General features: G+C 44.3%; 1 protein-coding gene across 1 annotated transcript; it reads left to right on the top strand.

The window, feature by feature from the left end:
- Positions 1-20411, top strand: kdr (kinase insert domain receptor (a type III receptor tyrosine kinase)). The gene is made up of 30 exons (XM_083646999.1): positions 1-116; positions 1236-1329; positions 1421-1623; positions 2535-2656; positions 3146-3314; positions 4069-4208; positions 4723-4888; positions 6589-6712; positions 6930-7099; positions 7648-7804; positions 10062-10182; positions 10359-10470; positions 10581-10925; positions 11375-11521; positions 11631-11768; positions 12864-12970; positions 14733-14868; positions 15198-15302; positions 15819-15932; positions 16399-16487; positions 16727-16889; positions 17434-17525; positions 17676-17798; positions 17905-18016; positions 18147-18246; positions 18343-18448; positions 18609-18751; positions 18846-18930; positions 19338-19423; positions 19605-20411. The coding sequence occupies exons 1-30, from the start codon at positions 47-49 to the stop codon at positions 19819-19821; spliced, it is 4056 nt and encodes a 1351-aa protein (XP_083503125.1). The 5' UTR covers positions 1-46; the 3' UTR covers positions 19822-20411.
- The last annotated feature ends 654 nt before the right edge of the window (positions 20412-21065 follow it).

Genomic DNA, 21065 nt, shown 5'->3' on the forward strand with positions numbered 1-21065 from the left:
CTTTTTATTGGATATTCATGTGGGAACTGTCCACCTTTTTTGTCGGATGATGGCCAAGGCAATCTCCGTCATTCCACTCCTTGGCATTATTTTGGAAATCATCTGTGTCGTCGTTGGTGAGAGCATAAAATCATTACTTACAAATAAACTCACATAGCTAAACTATTAACGTTTAATTAACTATTAATTAGTTGAATAGCCTAATAGATTCAGATGTCTATGGCCCACTGTCTTCAATGAAAACCCATTCTTCAGACCAGATATGTAAATGATGTTCTACACACTACTACTGCTTTACTAGCCTACACTTCTACTACTTTCATGTAGGCTAGATTTCAACTGTGGCTTTGATGGCTCAATTACTGTATTTGCCTTGGCAATTCAGCCAGAGCATGATGGATAGGCCTAATAAAAAAAACTAAATAAGTATGTGCATTAGGTTAAATTTGAACAGTAGGCCTAAGCTATAAAGTAAAATTATAATGTAATATTATATGTAAAATTCTGTTCTCTTTTGTACGGGGGAATATGAGAAGTTAAAATAAATCAGTGCCCATTTGAAGGCTGGAGTAGTGGCAGCTATTTCATAATTCTAAATTAGCTTTGGTAACATAAATGATTAGCTACATGATGTTAAACCAAATACACATTATTTAATGGTGTCTTTAAATACTTCATTGTTCAGCATGACATGTTGGGCTTTTCCATAGCCTATGTGCGGTGGGGCCTCACAGGGAGGCGGTGGTATCCTCAGAAACAGGAACCCCACCTAGGCGATACAGTGCCGGGCTATTGAGCCTGACCCGGCCCATCTTCCCCAGCTTCCTGTTTTGACACGGCTCCGCCATTTGCTGCAGCAGTGGAAAAATGGCTCCGAGTAGCCAGAGAGCCAGTTCCTACTCTACAAAACATTCATCCCTGAGTCCACTTTCCATGCTGGAGGCTTTGAGAAGCAACAACTCCTTTTTTTTGCTCTTTTCTTTTGCCAACCTAACATATTTCACTTACAGTTTCTATCATTACAGGGATCTTGGTAGTAGTAGGGTATATACAATTTAATTGATTTGATTTGCATTAAAAGACCATAGGAGACAATAGTGATTTGACCTCTGAACCCTCTATGGAAGTGGCCTGTGTTAGGGCCATACGTTGAATAATGTCATCACTGTTGATTGTGTTTGTTGCATTCAGTCAGTCTTTAGGATGTTTGACTTGACTGTTGATGATTCTTCCAGCCATAGAACTGCGATTTATACCTGATCCCCCAACGCTGAACATCCATGGCATCCAGAGGATGAATAAATCGGACAACCTGGAGCTCACCTGCAGGTGAAATCTTTAATACTTCAATACTTTTCATCCAGCCATTCATCTATAGGCCTACGCACAGTATATCATTATTTTTTTGTTGATCTGGCAGTGGTCGGCAGTACCTGAGGTGGACCACTCCTTCTACAAGCAGTCGCTTCTCCACAGTTGACTGCAGCGGATCAGGACTCTTCTGCACAACACTGCGGATCAACAATGCGACTGCCAATGAAACGGGACAGTATCAGTGTTCCTACAAAGACCTCCAGGTTGAGGATGGCAAGACTTCAGCGGCTGTCTTTGTGTTTGTCCACGGTATAGCACATCTTAAAGAGACAGTTCAGATTTTTTTGATGTGGGGTTGTATGAGGTACTTGCCAGCAGTCGGTGTACTACATGCAGTAGAAAGCAGCCGGCGCAGTCCCAGTTTGGAGAAATGGAGACCAGCCGTGTCAGGCAAGTAGAGCTGTCTGCTGAGTGAGAACAGGGTCACGAGCAAAAGCGTAAGGCTTCCATCCTGCTCACCTGGCGTAATCCAAGTCTCCACAAGATTTGAGATGCCAAGTTGACTTGTTTTTAACTGAAATCTGCACTGTAGCCAAGGTGCTCCAAGAAAAAGTGAAAGTGCAGTTCCAGATGCACATGGCTATATTTGAGCTAAAACAGGGTGTAAATTATGTATTTTCAAGTCAACTTGGCATCTCAGGGCTTGTGGAGACTTGGATTAGCCAGATGAGCAATATGGAAGCATTTTATGTGTTTCTCCTGTTGTTTTTTACATTTTTGCTCGTGAAACCTGTTCTGCACACTCAGCAGACAGCTCTACTTGCCTAATGTGGCCGGTATTGGCTTGGAATCAACAATGTGATTCCAAGTTTGAATCAAATGCCTCAACCCCCTTACTCATGGTGTGACTGGGGGTATATAGTAGAGTGTTGCAGGAGGGCTTATGAGCTGTAGTTTCTGAGATGCCATTGTCACACTGTGCTGAAGTAGGAGGTGCAGTGCTGGTAGGCAGAGAGAGAGTCATCTGCATTTGACCCTAGATGGTAGTGGGAGATGGGCTTTGCCACACATTTGTGTGTGTAGAGTGTAAAGAAATGGGCTCAGCACTGTCTGGAATGCACCAGTTTATGTCTTGTGTTTGTTGTTGTTTGCTTGTTGTGTTGTGTTATCATGTGGTGTGTTGTTACTGTCTTCTAACTTACATGTGTTTTTGATTTTAGATTACAAGGTGCCATTTGTGCCATCTGAGAAAGAATATGAAGTGGTGTTTATCAGGGAAGGAGAGTGGGTCGTCATACCGTGCCGTGGCTCCGTGGAGAATCTCAACGTTACGCTCCACACTGTAAGGAAGAACTGTGTTGGAATTGTATTTCTGTTCCCTTAACGTTCTCCTTCATGAGGCTAACTTGACAATAGAGACATATTGTGTAATCAGAAGGTTTTTGCAGGATGAAACTAAAGGCATACCAGCAGACAACAACTTTGGTTTCATTGTCTCATAAGAGATGGGGTACATTTTATTTCACCCCAGGTAACACACTGAAATATACATACTACATACTCAAGATTATTATTGTCAGTAACTGTGGCATTACAGTCAATAGCAGTCTTATTGAGCTCGTTTACATAATGTGGTGTTTTGAATAGTAATGCAATCAATAGTAAACCAGATACAGGCTGTTCATAAACAACAAGATTCTGATGGATTCTGATTTTTAATTCTAGGTGACATGGAAAGTGCATAATAGAAATTGTCTCAAGAATTGACAAGTAAAAATGTAAACATGAGACCCAATTATATGACACATTTCTAATTTTCTGTGTCTGTCAGAATTATCCAAAGAAGGAACTGTATCCAGACGGGAAGGATTCTCTGTGGGACGCCAAGACGGGCTTTACTGTCCCCAGTCATCTGATCAGCTATGCTGGAGTCGTGTTCTGCCAGACTCAAATAGGCAATGAGACGTTCAAGTCCCCTCTCTACATAGTTGCTGTTGTTGGTAAGGCGGAAAATGATTTTTGTTAGTCGATATCTAACAGAGACTGTAGTGTGTGTGTGTGTGTACTGAATGTGTATCTAGATAGTATAGAAGGACCATGTCTGGAGCCTTCATTGTGTGTGTGTGTGTGTGTGTGTGTGTGTGTGTGTGTGTGTGTGTGTGCGTGTGTGTGTGTGTGTGTGTGTGTGTGTGTGTGTTTGTACTGAATGTGTATCTACATAGTATAAAAGGACCATCTCTGGAGCCTTCATTGTGTGTGTGTGTGTGTGTGTGTGTGTGTGTGTGTGTGTGTGTGTGTGTGTGTGTGTGTGTGTGTGTGTGTGTGTGTGTGTGTGTGTGTGTGTGTGTGTGTGTGTGTGTGTGTGTGTGTGTGTTTGTACTGAATGTGTATCTACATAGTATAGAAGGACCATCTCTGGAGCCTTCATTGTGTGTGTGTGTGTGTGTGTGTGTGTGTGTGTCTCTAAGAGAGAGAGATCTGTGTATTGAATCATTTGATCAGATTTAATTTTTGATGGTCACTTGGTACTTTTCTTTTATTGTCATTACCAGATGTTTTTCTGTATCTATTCCCCCTCTATGCTTTATCATGCCAATAAAGATTAAATTGAATAAAAAAAATGGATCAAGGGAGACAGAGTTACTGAGCGAGTGAGAGAGAGAAGCAGGGAGAGAGAGAGAGAGAGAGTCAGTAGTCTGGTGAGAACAATAGGCCGTGGACTCACTCGCCGTGTCTTCCCTCCCTTTTCCGCAGGATACAAGATCCATGACCTCACCCTGACCCCCGCGCAAGTCAGGCTGTCTGTGGGGGAGCGGCTGGTGTTCAGCTGCACCGCCTCCACCGAGCTCAACGTGGCCATCGAATTCAACTGGACGCACTCTGCTCAGGCCCTGGTCAGTGCCCAAGCCTGTTCTGCTGTTTGCTTCTGTGAAATATGCCACAGAGGTTTATCTGATAGTGAAACAATCCATTTAGACGTGATACTGTAAATTCAGGGAAGAGATACCAGAAAGGCCATATCTTTTCCTTCCATTTCTCCTTGCAAATATTCCTTGCTCACCGGAATCCTTCAACTTATCTCCGCACCAGGTGAAAGTGCAAGGTTGACCAGATGTCTTTTATGTTCTGGTTGCATAGACTCTGTAGCTTACATGACTCTGTGTGTGTGTGTGTGTGTGTGTGTGTGTGTGTGTGTGTGTGTGTGTGTGTGTGTGTGTGTGTGTGTGTGTGTGTGTGTGTGTGTGTGTGTGTGTGTGTGTGTGTGTGTGCGTGTGCGTGCATGCGTGCGCGTGCGCGCCCCTCGGAATTTTCACAATTACTATGAAATGTCCACATGAGCTATGAATTGTACTTTTTTAACATGTATAAATATACAATGCATTCCTCACATGTCTCCTCTACTGTCAGACTTCAGTGAACACGACCTCCCACAAGACGAAGCTGTGGAACTCTCTAGTACTGACCAACACACTCATAGTGAATAATGTGACTGTCAATCACACCGGAGAATACACCTGCACGGCCTCTAGTGGTCAGATGGAAAAAAGCACCTCCGCAGTTCTCAAGGTTTATGGTAGGTACACCGAAATAATACTGTAATAGCACACAGCGCACAGTAGGTTTGGCAAACAAATGTTTGTCAAATTTTGACAAACATTTTCCTCCCTTCCTGAAACCCTGAATATTTTGGTGATTTGAACTTCCATGGAATATGTCATGCCTTAATAACGATGATTTAACTTTCTTTAAAGGATAGATTAGAGCAGGGGGTTTTCAAAGTCTGAGACTGTCCCCAGACAAAGGTTGGAAAAAGGAGCCCCCCTCACTCAATTCCTGGATGCCTATGGGATCATGATTATGTTATTTGGTCCCACAGAAACTCAACAATTGTGCCAAGATAGCCTGATATTGCTGTTTGACATACTTCAGACTACACCAAATACATACAAAAGTGGGGGAAACAGTAAAATTCCACAAAAACTACTGTATCTCTGAACTATCTCTTTAACCAAATCACACACATTTAGGCTATTATTAATATATGTGATCTCCTTTTGATAACTAATGTAATATTTTTTCACTTCCATTCACTGAGCCTCAGCTTGGATTAGAGATTCTTGTTCTACAGTAGGCCTCTATGCTGTTTCACTCACATACACATGTAGAGGACGTTGCCATGTTTGACAATTGTGGTTCAAGCTGACTGCTGTAAGCAGGTCGGCAAGAAGTTGCTCCAGTCTTTAAATGCTTTGCATGCTGCATTCACTCATACCAGGTATTTTATATCATTTTTCCATAACCAGTCAAGGTACAAACCTTCCATTCAGTTTGACCTCTTTTTCTGATAAACATGAACATGGTTTATTTCTGCCCCCCCCCCCCCCCCCCCCTCCTCCTCTGGATGGATGTGTCATGTGAGTCTTCAAAGCACTGCAGGAAACAGTCTACATGCACATCCAGGGCTACCAATGAAAACCCCCACATGGTCCTGTTTATGTAATTTAGTACTGTACTATTTTCCTTGCAGTAATTGGGCAAACACTGAAGACATACCACAGGTGTCAACAATCTTCTCAGGGGCAATGACAACTCTGTAGAGATGAGTGAGACCTTTGGCCCCAAAACTAACAAACCTAGAATATATAGAATCTATATATTATAATGTGTTAGTTTTGGGGCCACATGTGTCAAACTCAAGACCCGGGGGCCAAATCTGGCCTGACACCTCATTTTATGTGGCCCGCGAGAGCTAGCAAAGAATACAATTTGCACAATACAATTCTAAGACTTAGACTTATTAGACTTATTTTTATTTGTCCCGGAAGGGAAATTCATTTTCACTGTCCTGTACATTGTAAGGAGAAAATTCTTACGCCAGTGTGCAGAGAGGACATAACAAAAACAGCAACATACATGACATCAACAGAGACAATAACAATGTGGCAAGACAGACAACACGTCAGCGGGGCCTGCTGTTCAGAGCAGCTATGGCTGCCGGGATCAGGCTAATTCTAATTAGTTGTAATAGTTGTGGGCTAATTTGTCTGTTTGCCATTATTTTTCCTATACTTCTACTTTCAGAGTTAGTCATTAATGATAAATGTATTACTAAAAACCAATAATAATTGAATCAGAGACAATTATGTAATATGATAACAAGTAGGCTAGATACATTTATGTTACATTTACAACCGGCCCTTTGAGGGCATCCGTAATGCTGATGTGGACCAGGATGATGGTCTATGTATTTTGTGATTTTTCTCCTGTTCCCAGAAAAACCTTTCATTGAGATGAAGGAGCCATGGATGAAGGTTTTGGAGATAAATGTGGGTGATCAAACATCTGAGTCCCTGATTCCTGTGAGGTACTCAGCCTACCCTGAGCCGATTGTAAGATGGTATGTTCACAGTAGAAGTAGTTGTTGCAGCGGTAGTAGTCATACTTTATCTGACTGTTAAACATAAACATGTAGCTTCTTGCCCGGGCAAACACAGAAATGACTTATCCACTGACTGCGGTCTTCTTATATCGATACCAGGTCGTTCATAAAATCTGTCATTCCCCAGATGTATTACGGATTATTTTATGGCGTGACCCTCCTCTGTCTTGTCCAGGTTTAAGAATGACCATCTGATTCGTAAGGACGATTACAGAATAAGACCGAGGAGCGATGCCCTCATGATCCGCGGCATCACAGAGAAGGATGCAGGGAATTACACAGTAGTCTTAACCAATAAGATTACCAAGCAGGAACAGAAACGCTCTCTGCAACTGTTGGTCAACGGCAAGTATCCTCTGCTCTTTCCTGTTCCTTCTGGAGCTCCCTGACCCTGTTGGTCAACATCAGGGCATCTTGGGTGTCCGGGTAGTGTAGCGGTAGATTCCCTGCCTACCAACACGAGGGTCACAGGTTTGCGCCCCAGTGTTACCTTGGTCGGGTGTCCATACAGGCACAATTGGCCGTGTCTGCGGGTGGGAAGCCAGATTAAGGGTATGTGTTCTGGTCGCTGCACTAGTGCCTCCTCTGGTCAATCGAGCCGCCTATGGGGGCCATTTTGTGTTGAAAAGGCAGGGTAAACACAGGTGCAAGCAAAACACTAATGAGGGTTTCCAACTTCCATGATTGGAGTTTGGAAACCCGCATTAGTGTTTTGCTTGCACCTGTGTTTATTCTGCCTTTTCCACACAAAATGGTCCCCGTGAAAAGGGACTATTGAGCGAGGGGTTGGCCTATTTCCCCAAGGCAGGTGATTACGAGACCCTCCTTCATCTGTAAGCACCCTATGGCAGCAAGCGCCCACCTTGTTTAACTCTGGATGTCTTCTCCTGCAGTGCCTCCCCACATCATTGAGAAGGAGGTGGCTATGGACACTGATGTCTACACCTACGACAGCAGCCCCACCCTACGCTGCACCGCCCGTGGAATCCCCACACCTGCACGTATCCAGTGGCAGTGGATGTCAAAAGAGGACTGTCCAGATGCCTTCCTGTAAGTCACCGCTCTTCTGTGTGTGTGTGTGTGTGTGTGTGTGTGTGTGTGTGTGTGTGTGTGTGTGTGTGTGTGTGTGTGAGAGAGAGAACCTCCCAAACACTCATTGTCAACAGGTTGTTGATTTAGTGGAGGACTAGCAGCTTTCGTGATGTTGATAAAAAAAAAAAAAAGAAGAGACAATGAGAACAAACTGTGACCCGATGCAAATCAGCGGATGTGATTCATGTTCTTCACATTGTCCATTTTTAGGCAAATGTGAATTATTCTTTTCCCCCATTTTCTCCCTATTTGTACTTGGCCAATTTCCCCCTGCTACCCTGGGCGCTGCTCCACCCCCTCTGCAGATTTGGGGAGCGCCGTAGACGAGCACCATGCTTCCTCTAACACATGCGCAGTTGCCAGCCGCTTCTTTTCACCTGACAGCGGGGAGCTTCACCGGCAGGACGTTGCACGTGGGAGGATCATGCTATTCCCACCAGTTCCCTTCCACCCCAAACAGGCGCCCCGACCGACCAGAGGAGGTGCTATTGCAGCGACCAGGGAAAATACCCTCAATCCGGCGCGAACCCGCAACCCTCGTGTTGCTAGGCAGGGAATCTACCGCTACACTACCCGGATGCCCTCAAACATGAATTATTCCGATTCAGAATGCAGTTACTAAATACCTCTCCATATGAACCATAAGATATTATTGGCACATGCAACAAGGAGTGGGGCATATAGGAGGCCATTGGCAACATTGATTACACAATAACCTCCTCAGGTATGCAGTGATTTGTAGATTGTTGATAGAAAGGGTAGGCTTTGACCAGAGCAGACATCAGCGGAGTCTTATCTCCAGCCTGCACATCAGAGCACTTCCTCAGTCCTGCACTATGTTTCCTGTTGTTCTGGTTGTGCTCTCTCTCAAAAAGGGCTTCTTCCCGTCAGAGCTGCCTCTCTGCTTGTATGCCTTCCTGCACTCATTATCATGCACCCAATCATACACATTCTCTTTGCTTTTTTTCATGGATGCTGTTCCCTCAATCATCCTGTAGGTTGTATTCTAGAGAAGTGTTTCTATCATTACGGTTGTAATCTGGATTGACAGCAGTCTGTGTGTGCGTGTGGACATGCTCCCCCCACCACACACACATGCACACGCGTGGCGCGTGTGTGCACACAAACACACACACACACACACACACACACACAACCAATTCAAAAGAAATAAATTGCATAACCCAGCAAATATATGCTTTCCGCTTTGGGGGAAAACCAATACATTACCCTAATTTTGAAAGACAGTTGTGATGCTTCTTGTGAGGGCTGTGAAGGGGTTTCAAAATCACAAATAATTGTTAGATTTTAATTACAATATATATATATATATATATATATATATATATATATATATATATATATATATAGAGGCAGTTTGACATTTAAGATGAGACCTTCCAGCTGACAGGGCCGCTCGCAACTGTCATTTGGGGTTGGAACACCTGCGGGTGTCACCTCCGGTTCACCTCTGGAGGAGGTAAAGAAAGACAGCAGGTGTGGTGGTTGCTCTGTGGTTAACATGTATACTGTAACTTGGGTGTAAATCTTTGTTGGGACACACATTTTGACTCTGTCTTTCTTGAGATGGTGCCAACTTGTCAGCCAGCTTGTTAATAAATCATTTAGCTTTGAAAGTCAAGTCTTCGTGATTGTGAATCTATAATACAGTAGTTTGCCATCACAAAAGTCGTAGTTCTCTATATACATTGAATTCGCATTTTACTTTTTATTTGAAGCGGTGCAGCCGCTTCTATATGTAACATCGGTGTCAGTCCGTCTGTTTGTACAGTATCAGGAGATGTCAGTTCGTAGCATGAGATGTTTGTAGCATGAGAATAGGGGGCGGGGCTAGGGAAGCGGGAAGAGGGGCCATAGCTAGTGATTGGAAGGTTGATAGAAAGACATCCGAGGGGTGGCTAGGGGGAGTGGCTAGGTGGATGTGGGTGGTGGTGGTGGTGGTAGTGCGGCAAGGAAGGTGCGGGGCTTGGGAAACCGGTGTCGGTTTGCAGCACGATGATCATTTGCAGCATGAGAGTAGCCTATGCATTATGGAGAGGGGGGCAGGGAAGAAGGGGCCGACCTGCGCAACCTGCACTGCTTACTTCAGCACCTGGGTGTGATTTGTATGTGTATGTGTGAGTGAGAGTAGTATGGTACTGCACCTACAGTAACGTGTCAACTGAAGTGTTTGTATTTCTCTTCATTTGGACAGGTCGGGGTCGAGGAAGTCTGAGGTCAGGCTGGAGGAGTGTACTAAATGGAGAGACATCAGCAATAGCACTGGTCAGAACCCTATTGAGCCAATCATCACTGATACCGATCATGCACAAAAGGTAAATTCCTCTTGACCACAACACAACCATCTACACACAGAGCACAACCCAATCTCCCCTCTATGCTAATCCCAAAAACTACCTAGCAGTTATTTGGTATGTTTTTTTTGTTGGACTGCGTTAAATTCAATTCAAATTAATAATTACGATTAACAAGGTTAAATGTGTTTCCATAGAAAACAGTAAGTTCTCTGAAGATTCAGAAAGCTCAGGTCCACAGCCTCTACAGATGCCTGGCTGCCAACAAAGCAGGAGAGGATTCACGCATCATCCTTTTCCATGTGACACGTAAGCACAGCACTCTCCTTTGTTTCTTTTTTCTCATCATTCCTGCATGGCCATTTCTATTAATTAGGCAATTGTGATTCTCACTTGTGTGTTCATCTCTCCCCTCTCAGGTGGCCTTGAGCTGAGTGTGTCTCCGTCCAGTGAGCCCCTGGAGGAGGACCATGTGGTTCTGAGGTGCAAGGCGGACAGGCTGATCTATGAGAACCTCGCCTGGTTCCGTTTGTCCAACATCTCAGCCTCTGAGCGGGTGGCGCTGGTGCAGCCCTGCCGCTCGCTGTCCCTGCCTCAGCACCCTCTGCCCCAGGCTGTGCTGTCCGGCCTGCAGGGAGCTAACGTGACCCTGGAGCTGCCGCTGCCCAACGCGTCCCGTCAGGATGAGGGGCTGTATGCTTGTCAGGTGGAGAACATCAAAACTGGGGACAGGACATGCCTGCTGCGCCACCTCTCTCTCAGAGGTACAACCACAGCTGGAGAAAAAAACGCTCACTCTTGGCGTTAACTTTGTCGACTGTAATGACTGTATACATGACATACCTCTCACACCTTAAGGGGTCATTTAGTGTCTTATTCAGTCTCAACATCCTATTTTTCTTAAAACAAATAAAACATTCGGCCTGATGGGTGAGCTAATTCTGCTTGTTTCAGGAATTTTCTAGAAAAGGTATCTTAAAACAAAGCAGAATAATATGGCAGATTACTCAAGAATCTACACTAGATCAGTTGAGTGAAGGAAATTCTTCAAGCCAGATGATTTGTAAAATCATTCCAGTTTGACAGATCCCCTCCCCCTTGTTTTAAGAGAAATACGCTAAATCAGTACTAAATTACTTGAATATACAGTATATATATATATATTTATTTATTTTTATTTATTTCCAATTAATAACATTTGACTTTGTTTTAGGTCTCGAAGCAGCAAGGATCCTGAATAATTTAACTGACCAAAAGGTAAACGTGAGTGAAACGACCCGGCTCGTCTGTAATGTCACCGGTACGCCCAGCCCAACTGTGGTGTGGACCAAAGACAACCACACGGTGCAGCAGGGTTCAGGTGAGCGTGTGGCTTTTCACTGAAAATCCATTCACTTCATAAGTTGCTACTCTGGGACAGCTGCTAAACTACTGTATAATGTGTCGTTGTCCCGTCCCGTCCCCACCAGGCGTGATTCCCAGCCACCGTCCCGGATCATCGATTTTGACGATTCAGCGAGTCAAGAAAGAGGACAACGGTCTGTACATCTGCACTGCCTGCAACAGCCGCGGCTGTGACGCCTCGCAGGCCTATTTGACTACTGAAGGTTAGCCCCGCCCGTCCCACAAAACTAGATAGGCTATTTGTGCCAAGCAGGAAACTATAATTATTCAACCGAAATGCTGTAGTGTGGAATGATATAATTTTTCCGGGTTGCTGGTATTATAAAGAATATAATAAATCCATTATTTTTACCCAGAGTTTACCCTTAACCCCTCAGTGTACACGCATACTTTTACAAAGACCAGGTATTTATATCTGCCCTCAAGGTTTCCCTGATTCACATCACACATACCACACTTCTGATATCAAAGATGAAGCGCAAGAATAAGTGAAGTTCCGCGTGGCAGGAAGCTGGACCTGTTAACACACATCCTCCATCCAAAACAATGAGGAGAGGGCAGGACACAGCCCTGCCCCGGCCTCGCTCCCCCTCTCCGCCCTGTTCTGTCCTGAACACAACAGCCACAAACAAACAAATGTGCTAACTGGAGCCGAGGCCTACGTGACCTGTTCCCTGCCACCAGCCTGTCCCCAAACCCCCCCCCCCCCCCAACCCCCTCCCACCGCCTGTTAGCTCCCAGGCGCCAGATAGCCCTGTTAACAAGGGAGGGCAGAGGACAGAGCCACTCTAACGAGGAGCTCCCCGCATATGGGGGAAGAACTGGGGAGTCAAAATGAGTGTTAGAATGTCAGAAAGGAGAGAGGAGGGAGAGACGGTCCTACTGTAACTAATGGGTAAGGATCTGTATCGTGTGGCAGCCCTTTTCCAAGTTGGCTTTGGCAGCACTTATTCCTGCTGACTTGTGAACATTTGTTATGACTAGATAAAATATCAGTCTGCTTACAGTTCAAATTCCAAATGCCTCCTTCCTCCAACCCAAACACAGACACACAGATGTACAATACAGACGCCAAAGAAGACCAACCTGTCTGAGCTGTGTGCTGCCAAGGCACATCACTGAACATCATATTATTCCACATTTCAGTGTGACTATTCCAGCTTTTTCCTAACAAATGTGCCCCCAAATTTGTATCAGTTGAATAATCTAGTTATTTGATACTTTCATAATTCTACAGGCGGAAGACCCAAGTGGGCTGTGAAGAACTCTTTCAAATGATATTGCTGTGCTCATTCTAGGTGCAGAGGAAAAGACCAATGTGGAGCTGATTGTTCCTATTGGGTCAGTGGTCATCGCCATGTTTTTCTGGTTACTGATCGTCTTTGTCATCCGCGGAAGAAAGAGAGTAAGAACTTCCTCATCTTGTTTTTATGTGATGGGGTTGTTATTTTAATGTGGCTTTATAATGAAGTTATATTGAATAAAAAAGAACAATCCACGTACGTGTGTGTGCACGCACATGCACACGCACGCACACACACACACACACACACACACACACCCACACACACACACACACACACACACACACACACACACACACACACACACACACACACACACACACACACACCCTTTAAGCACACAGGCACACACACTGGATCTGTCTGACTGATTGGAGCTGACTGGCCTGGCTCTCTCTGACCGGGCTCCTTTGTATCCAGGAACAACAGGGCCACTTTCTGCTCTCATAAGTCACGTACACCCACAAGACAGACATGGCCCCTTTTACCACAAGGGCCACCGGAGTCACTGGAAAAACTCATAGAAAGTTACATTGTAGCAGGGGTGGGCAATTATTTTTCATAGGGGGCCACATGAGAAACCCAGATTGTTGCCGGGGGCCGAACAAATATTGTCATGCCGTACCCCAGGAACTTTGATGATAGAGAGGGCTACAAAAAAATGTCCTCGCTACCAGAGGGCCAGATTTTGCTGAGCGTTGGGGGCCGAATGGCGCCGGCGCAAATTTTTTGGGGGCATTTGAAGTCAGGTTTAGAGGAATACCTCATTTTAAATTAACAGTTGTGATGTCATTATTCAGTCTTAAACACCAATATTTGATCCTTTTCTCACTCACTCCTATGTCATTAACTTTTTTGACCACCTGCCAATATGGCTGCTATATTTTAAAGTTACCAGCCAATTAGAATTTCCACTAGCCAAAATGTTTTTCTTTAAATAAACCAGAATATGAGTGTTAATTTAAGCATAAGTATCAGTAAGTGGCCCGGGATTCTCAAAGCCTGTGTTGAGGGTCACACAAACAAAAATCCACTCTTGAAGCTAAATAAATCCAAAACCAACAAGTTAATTATTTCCATTTTTACTTCAATGTAGAACAGTCATTTCTTACACATTAGATTACTTTTAGCCTTTTAGTCATAAAGATTACTGAAAGATATTCCATACCACACTGAAATGTTATAACAGAAGTGGAGTATTGCCCAGAATAACATGAACATTTGGACACTTATTCAGCGGGTACCTTGCATGTTGCATTCAGGTGCACTGTAAAAAAAAAAAAAAAAAAAAAATTCAATTCCAGCGCGGGCCACACAGGGGGCGCTCGCGGGCCGCATGTGACCCGCGGGCCGCCTTTTGCCCAGGTCTGCATTGTAGGGATATACGGTTACATTGTAGGGATATACGGTTACATTGTTTTTGTATCAACAGATACAAAAACTCCTTTAATCCCATTATCAGTTAGTCTCCTAAACTCAGGTCATAAGCAATGTTGATTGAATGAATGAACGCACTTTATCTGTATGTTTGCATGTCGGCACTTGTGCTATGCACTACTTGTTCTTGTTGTTCTTCTTTGTTCTTCTGCTGTACTGTATGTGGCAGCCTGTATGTCCAAGACACATTTCCCTTAGGATCAATCAAATAATCTTGAATCTTGAATATTCAGTTACATTGTAGGGATAGACAGTTACATTGTAGAGATAGACAGTTACAATGAATGTAGGGATAGACAGTTACATTGTAGGGATATAGACAGTTACATTATAGGGAAAGGACAGCACTGCCATAGAGACACATAACATGTCATTAATCCACACATCAGATCTCTCCTTGTCTCTCATACTCTCTCTCTGCTTCAGCCAAGTAATGACTTGAAGACAGCTGGCTACCTGTCCATGATCCTGGACTCGGAGGACATGCCCATGGATGAGCAGTGCGAAAGGCTCACCTATGATGCTAACAAGTGGGAGTTCCCTCGCGACCGCCTGAAGCTAGGTGAGGTGTCAAAAAGATCGCTGATATGAATCTTATGAAATACCGGGAATTGGCAGCAGGGTGGTGGACTGCTCAGCCAATGTAAGCAAGCATCTGCTCTGGTGAAATGTCCTTGAATGAGATGTTGAATCCCTGTTCTATAGCTGAACCCTGACTCTGACCTCCTTGGGCAAGCGAAGAGAATCTCCCAATATATCACATTACGTTAGAATGGACACAGAGTTGACATACAATAGACAATCTGAGACGAAAATATCGGCAATGAAGTTATCAGCTGCGAGAAGGTGAAACTCAAGCTTTATAGTGATGGCTAATGTTCTGTCTCAAAGGCGACCCATTGGGACGAGGAGCATTTGGTCAAGTGGTAGAGGCAGCCGCCTTCGGCATTGAGAAAGCCACCACATGTACTACTGTCGCAGTCAAGATGCTCAAGGGTTAGTATTCTCTCTTGTTTCTGTTTCTCTAAACACATAAATGCAACTACTATACTGTATAACAATAGTACCATTCAAAAGTTTGGATGCATTTTGATTGAATGCCGTATGTTTTTTGTTATTTTAAAGCTATTAATTGCCTTGAGATAACTCTTGTTGTGATTTGGCGCTATATAAATATCAAATTGATTGATTGATTGATTATGATCTAAAGGCTTATGCTTAAATGCCTGACATCCCCCCAGTTGCATACGGTAATTCCATTTGTGTTATTTCAGAGTTTTTACTATTTATCTAAAATTCTAAAATGTGGAAAACGGTAATAATAAAAATAAAGAAAAATGTGGTGTGCCCAAACTTTTGACTGGTAGTGTAAAGACACACACACACACACACACACACACACACACACACACACACACACACACACACACACACACACACACACACACACACACACACACACACACTGTACCCATAGAATTAAGTTTTTAAATTTGTCTCTGTCTGTTTCAGAGGGTGGCACATCTAGCGAGTTCCGTGCCTTGATGTCCGAGCTGAAAATCCTCATCCACATCGGCCACCATCTCAATGTAGTCAACCTGCTGGGAGCCTGTACTAAGCCAGGGGGTGAGTCGTCATCATACTGCAGACAGACATACATCATCATCATCCAAAAATCAGGAATAAATGATAAATACATCACACTTGGTAAATACATCACACTACATTGGTTTGTTTTCTGCCTCAACCCTTCCTTTTGTATCAGCAAAACAGGCCCATTTACGGTAATTTGTCCCCATTTTGTGTCATGAGCACATAGCGTGCCGGAGTAATTGTCTTCTTTATGAGAGCTAGTGATGGAATTTAACGAGTGTTCCCTGACCTAATTACATATCTGCTTCAAACACAAAGTTAGCTATGTTGACTTGGGGCGGCTGCTATTTATTCTCCTCTCTCCCTAATACGCCTCACATTTCTCATTCAAACAGCCTGTAGATGTATTCTGTAATGGCCCTGTAATGTATGCTTGTGAGTTGTTGACTGCTGCTGTTACTTTGATCCATAACCTCTGTGCTCTTCTCTCTCTGCTCAGGGCCTTTGATGGTGATCGTAGAATATTGCAAACATGGAAACCTCTCCAGCTACTTGAAGGGCAAGCGTGGAGAGTACAGCCCCTTCAAGGTAAATTAAGTGCAACCCCCCATGCAGCCCGTGAAGCGCAGCCAGCCTCTGATGTGGTGTCACACTCGCCCCAGACGACTGCACACAGTCGCACCACTGACAGCACTCCATTACTGTTTTCGAGATTACTCAACTTTTCCCAGTGCCTATCAATAATAACATGCATCATCAATAAAAAATGTTGTTATTATGATTATAACCTCTTCTCAACTGACATCCCTGTTGATCCATGCTAACAGAGGAAGCGTGTGGGTGGCCATGAGTGGGTGCAGGTAGAGGAGGATGTGACTGAAGCAGATCTGGGTCTAGGGAAGATTGCCCAGCTGGACATCTGCACAGGGACAGCTGTCTGCTCCAGACTGGGAGACGAGGCTTCAGTCAGCAACCTGGACAGCCAGGAAGGTGCGTAAAACACATCAGGAGTTCAGCTTTGCTCCCAGCTTATTGCTTATGTACAGTACACATCATTGGTGTCTGCCATTGCTTTCCTCTCTTAAGTGATCTATCTAGAGACTACCAGTCAAAAGTTTGGGCACACCACATTTTCCTTGTTTTTTTTTCACTATATTCCACATACAGTAGTACAGTAATAGTAAAGACATCAAAACTACTGTATGAACGCAAAGTGACCAAAAGCGTTCAACAAATTAAAGCAATCTTATATTTTTGATTCTCCTAAATGGCCACCCTTTGCCTTGATGGAGAGGCAAAGAAATTCATACATAAGCATCAACTTCACTATTTATATTTGACTAAAAACAAATGTCAAGCATTTAAGCATAAGCCTTTCGATCAAAATGGCTTTAAGACGAGGAAAAACATAGTACATTATATCGGGTGTGTCCAAACTTTTGACTGGTACAGTAGGAGTGTATCACATCTATATAATATCGTGTGAATGTTCACGTACACTATTGAAGTATTGAAATGCATCATGTGACCACAGAGAGCTCAGACGATGACCATCTGACCATGGAGGACCTGATCAGCTACAGCTTCCAGGTGGCCAAAGGCATGGAGTTTCTGTCCTCTCGCAAGGTGAAGTTCCCTACTGTGCACAACAGCATTGGCTGGAAATCTATATGTGCATGTGGGCTTTCAAAATAAGAGGAGGATAATGATTGTCTGTCAAATTAAGGCTTTTACTGCATGTGATGGCTGACTCTTCTATTTCTGCGTGCTCCATAGTGTATCCACAGAGATCTAGCAGCCAGAAACATCCTCCTTTCAGAGAACAATGTGGTGAAGATCTGCGACTTTGGCCTGGCTAGAGACGTCTACAAAGACCCCGACTATGTGCGCAAGGGAGACGTGAGTCCCCTTAAACTGACATGTAGACTTGATATGGTGCTATTAAGGGCTGTAAAGCAGATAACTATATAATAAAGTGGGCATTAACTTTTTATCATTGCTACAGGCGCGTCTCCCTCTGAAGTGGATGGCTCCTGAGACCATCTTTGACCGGGTGTACACTACCCAGAGTGATGTTTGGTCCTTTGGGGTGCTTCTCTGGGAGATCTTCTCCCTGGGTAAGCCTAGTAGTAATCACTAGTACAAAGTAACATTGACATTACATTTTACATTACATTACATTACATTACATTACATTACATTGACCACTCTAGTACCACAATCAAACCACTGTCCTCTTTCCTATAGGGGCTTCTCCCTATCCGGGCGTTTGCATCGATGAATCTTTCTGCAGGAGGCTTAAGGAAGGTACCAGGATGAGAGCGCCAGACTACGCCACCACTGAGATGTGAGTGGAAAGTCGACATGCAGTAGCATATAGCACACCACAGAAATGTACTTGGATCCATTGTCTTACTGTGACCCAAATTACTTTTCTTTATAGATACCAGACCATGTTGGACTGCTGGCTGGATCGTCCCACAGACAGACCAACGTTCACGGACCTGGTAGAACATCTGGGCAACCTTCTACAGGCCAGCGCTCAGCAGGTCTGTTTATGCTAAAAACAAGTGCCTTTTGCTTCTCTCCAATACCAGTTCTTGTTCAAGGTTCTTGGTTGCAGAAAACTAAAACATCAACCGATGGAACAAGTTCAGTTCTTGTGTTCTATTTTGGGGTGGAGAAGCTAATGACTGTGTCGGTCTCTAGGATGGGAAAGACTACATACCTCTGACAGCAGGTGAGGTGCAGGGATCCCCAGTGACTCCTGACACCGTGAACCCCTACAACAGGCCCCAAAGTGGGGAAATCCTGGAGGCGCAGCTCCACTATGACAACGCACCGGCCCTCGGGTCAGCACCATGCTTTCACCTCTCACTCTGCACAGTAGCTATGGACTCTGTTTCAGCACTCACTGGTGAAGCTCATCCTCTCTTCCTCCTGCAGGCTGACCCAACAGAGTGAAAGGTGCAGTCGTCCGCTTAGCGTTAAGACTTTTGAGGACATCCCGGTGGAGCACAGCAGCATCATGGTGAGTGTCTCTGAAATCCACAAACACATAATGGGCCCTCCCCATCGTACCAACCAATGGTGTTTATTCCCATCATGCATACACCTGGGTACCTCTTCAGGCTACACCGAACCTTCTTGAACTAACCGCTCTTCTAAACACACACACACACACACACACACACACACACACACACACACACACACACACACACACACACACACACACACACACACACACACACACACACACACACACACACACACACAATATTAACAAATGCTTCTTATTCCTTCAAGTATTGACAAATGCTGCTTATTCCATTTAAAAAGTCTTAGCTGATGCTTGTCAACACTACTGTTGACAAAATGTACTATTGGTTGCTTTGGATAAAAGCGTCTGATGTAATGTAATGGGGATTCCTACAGGAGGGTCACACAGACAGTGGCATGGGCCTATCACCAGAGGAGATGAAGGGTCTGGATCATCAGCTGCCACGCACACCCAACTTCAGGTGAGGACTGAGCACCTCTATATAACCCATATTACATTTTTGCCAACCCTTCACTCACATAATAACCACTTGGGGATCTTTCATTTCTTAATTTGTGTAGTTTCTTTATAGTGCTAATTAAAGGACAATTCTCAATATCCATTTAATTCCAAATGTCCCCATTGCCCGTTTCTCTCCTCAGCCAACTGCTGCGTTGTAAGAGCAAGGAGTCTCTGGCCTCGGAGTCGTCCAATCAGACGAGCGGATACCAGTCCGGGTACCACTCTGACGACACGGACACCCCGATCTACGCTAATGAGGAGGTCATCATGAAGCACAAGATGCTGAAGAATCCTCCATTGCCCAAGACAGCCGACAAGTTCAGCGTTGATGTCCGCTACAGCACGCCACCTGTCTGACCCCCAATACTTTCCCCCCATCCTCTCCTTGAAACCTTCCACCCCGAGTCTTTTCACTGTACAGACGTTTGTTTGCAGGTATTGCCTTTTTAGGAGCAACGACATCACATGCATCACATGCAATAGAGCTTTGTTCATTGTGATGTTGAGATATTTTCACATAACTTCATTCAATGGGACACAGTATACGGAGGTTGTATGCACAAGATAATTGATCTTAGTAAGAGCAGCTCTCTCTGGACAGCCAGTGGAACGCTATCATGTTTACACAGCAAGTGGAAGGTCTGGGGAGCTAGACATGCGGACACACCTTCTTCCTGCGAGGCAATCCACCCACTTCCTCTATTGCAGGAAATGGTAACTGGAATTTTAGGTAATTGTATTAGCAAATGTTTTCTTTCTTTTTTCCATTCCCCAACAACCAGCACCACTTATGGCACACGTTTGGACATTTGGTAAAGAAGCTCTCAGATCGATTTGAATGATTCTTTTTTTTATCAGTATTTGTACAGTTCCTTTCTTTATATGACTTACCATATTTTATTGAAGCCGTATCGACTAAACCTGCAATAAATGTAACTAGTTTTATAAAATAAATACAGTATACTCACAGATTTTAAGAGGTTTCATGTGCATACATTTTTCAACATTTAACAGCTTTTGTTTGATACCGTTTGTTTGAGTCTCCAATACTCCAATATCAATGACTGTTCAAGCCATCATTTGTAGCTACTCGCTGGATGTGGCCTCTGTAGTGTATTACTGTGTGTGTGTGTGTCTTTGTATGTTACACTTCTCATTTCCTTTCTCTGTGTCTTACCAGCCCAAAGAAAACAAAACAATGCCTTCTCAGCCTTGATTATACTGTGTGTGTGTGTGTGTGTGTGTGTGTGTGTGTGTGTGTGTGTGTGTGTGTGTGTGTGTGTGTGTGTGTGTGTGTGTGTGTGTGTGTGTGTGTGTGTGTGTGTGTGTGTGTGTGTGTGTGTGTGTGTGTGTGTGTGTGTGTGTGTGTGTGTGTGTGTGTGTGTGTGTGTGTGTGTGTGTGTGTGGTGTGTGTGCGTGCGTGCGTGCGTGCGTGTGTGTGTGTGTGTGTGTTTCCAACAGGAACAATACCCCGCTCCAACCTTGGGTGTTTTCTTGGGCAGCCTATATTCAGCTCAGAATGCATGCCCACAATAGCCCAGCCAAGGCCACTGTGAGCTGGGTAACTACACTATGAGGGGGTTTTCTAGGCTACTGAAGGG

This window comes from Poromitra crassiceps, assembly GCF_964638095.1.
Source record: "Poromitra crassiceps genome assembly, chromosome: 12".
NCBI classification, from domain to species: domain Eukaryota; kingdom Metazoa; phylum Chordata; class Actinopteri; order Beryciformes; family Melamphaidae; genus Poromitra; species Poromitra crassiceps.

What these genes read in the sequence shown, in the direction of transcription:
- kdr (XM_083646999.1), top strand. Translation starts at nt 47, where the DNA reads ATGATGGCCAAGGCAATCTCCGTCATTCCACTCCTTGGCATTATTTTG. An exon ending in CGCACTCTGCTCAGGCCCTG is followed by an intron (nt 4,209 to 4,722) that starts GTCAGTGCCCAA and finishes CTCTACTGTCAG; the next exon opens with ACTTCAGTGAACACGACCTC. An exon ending in ACTATGTGCGCAAGGGAGAC is followed by an intron (nt 17,799 to 17,904) that starts GTGAGTCCCCTT and finishes TCATTGCTACAG; the next exon opens with GCGCGTCTCCCTCTGAAGTG.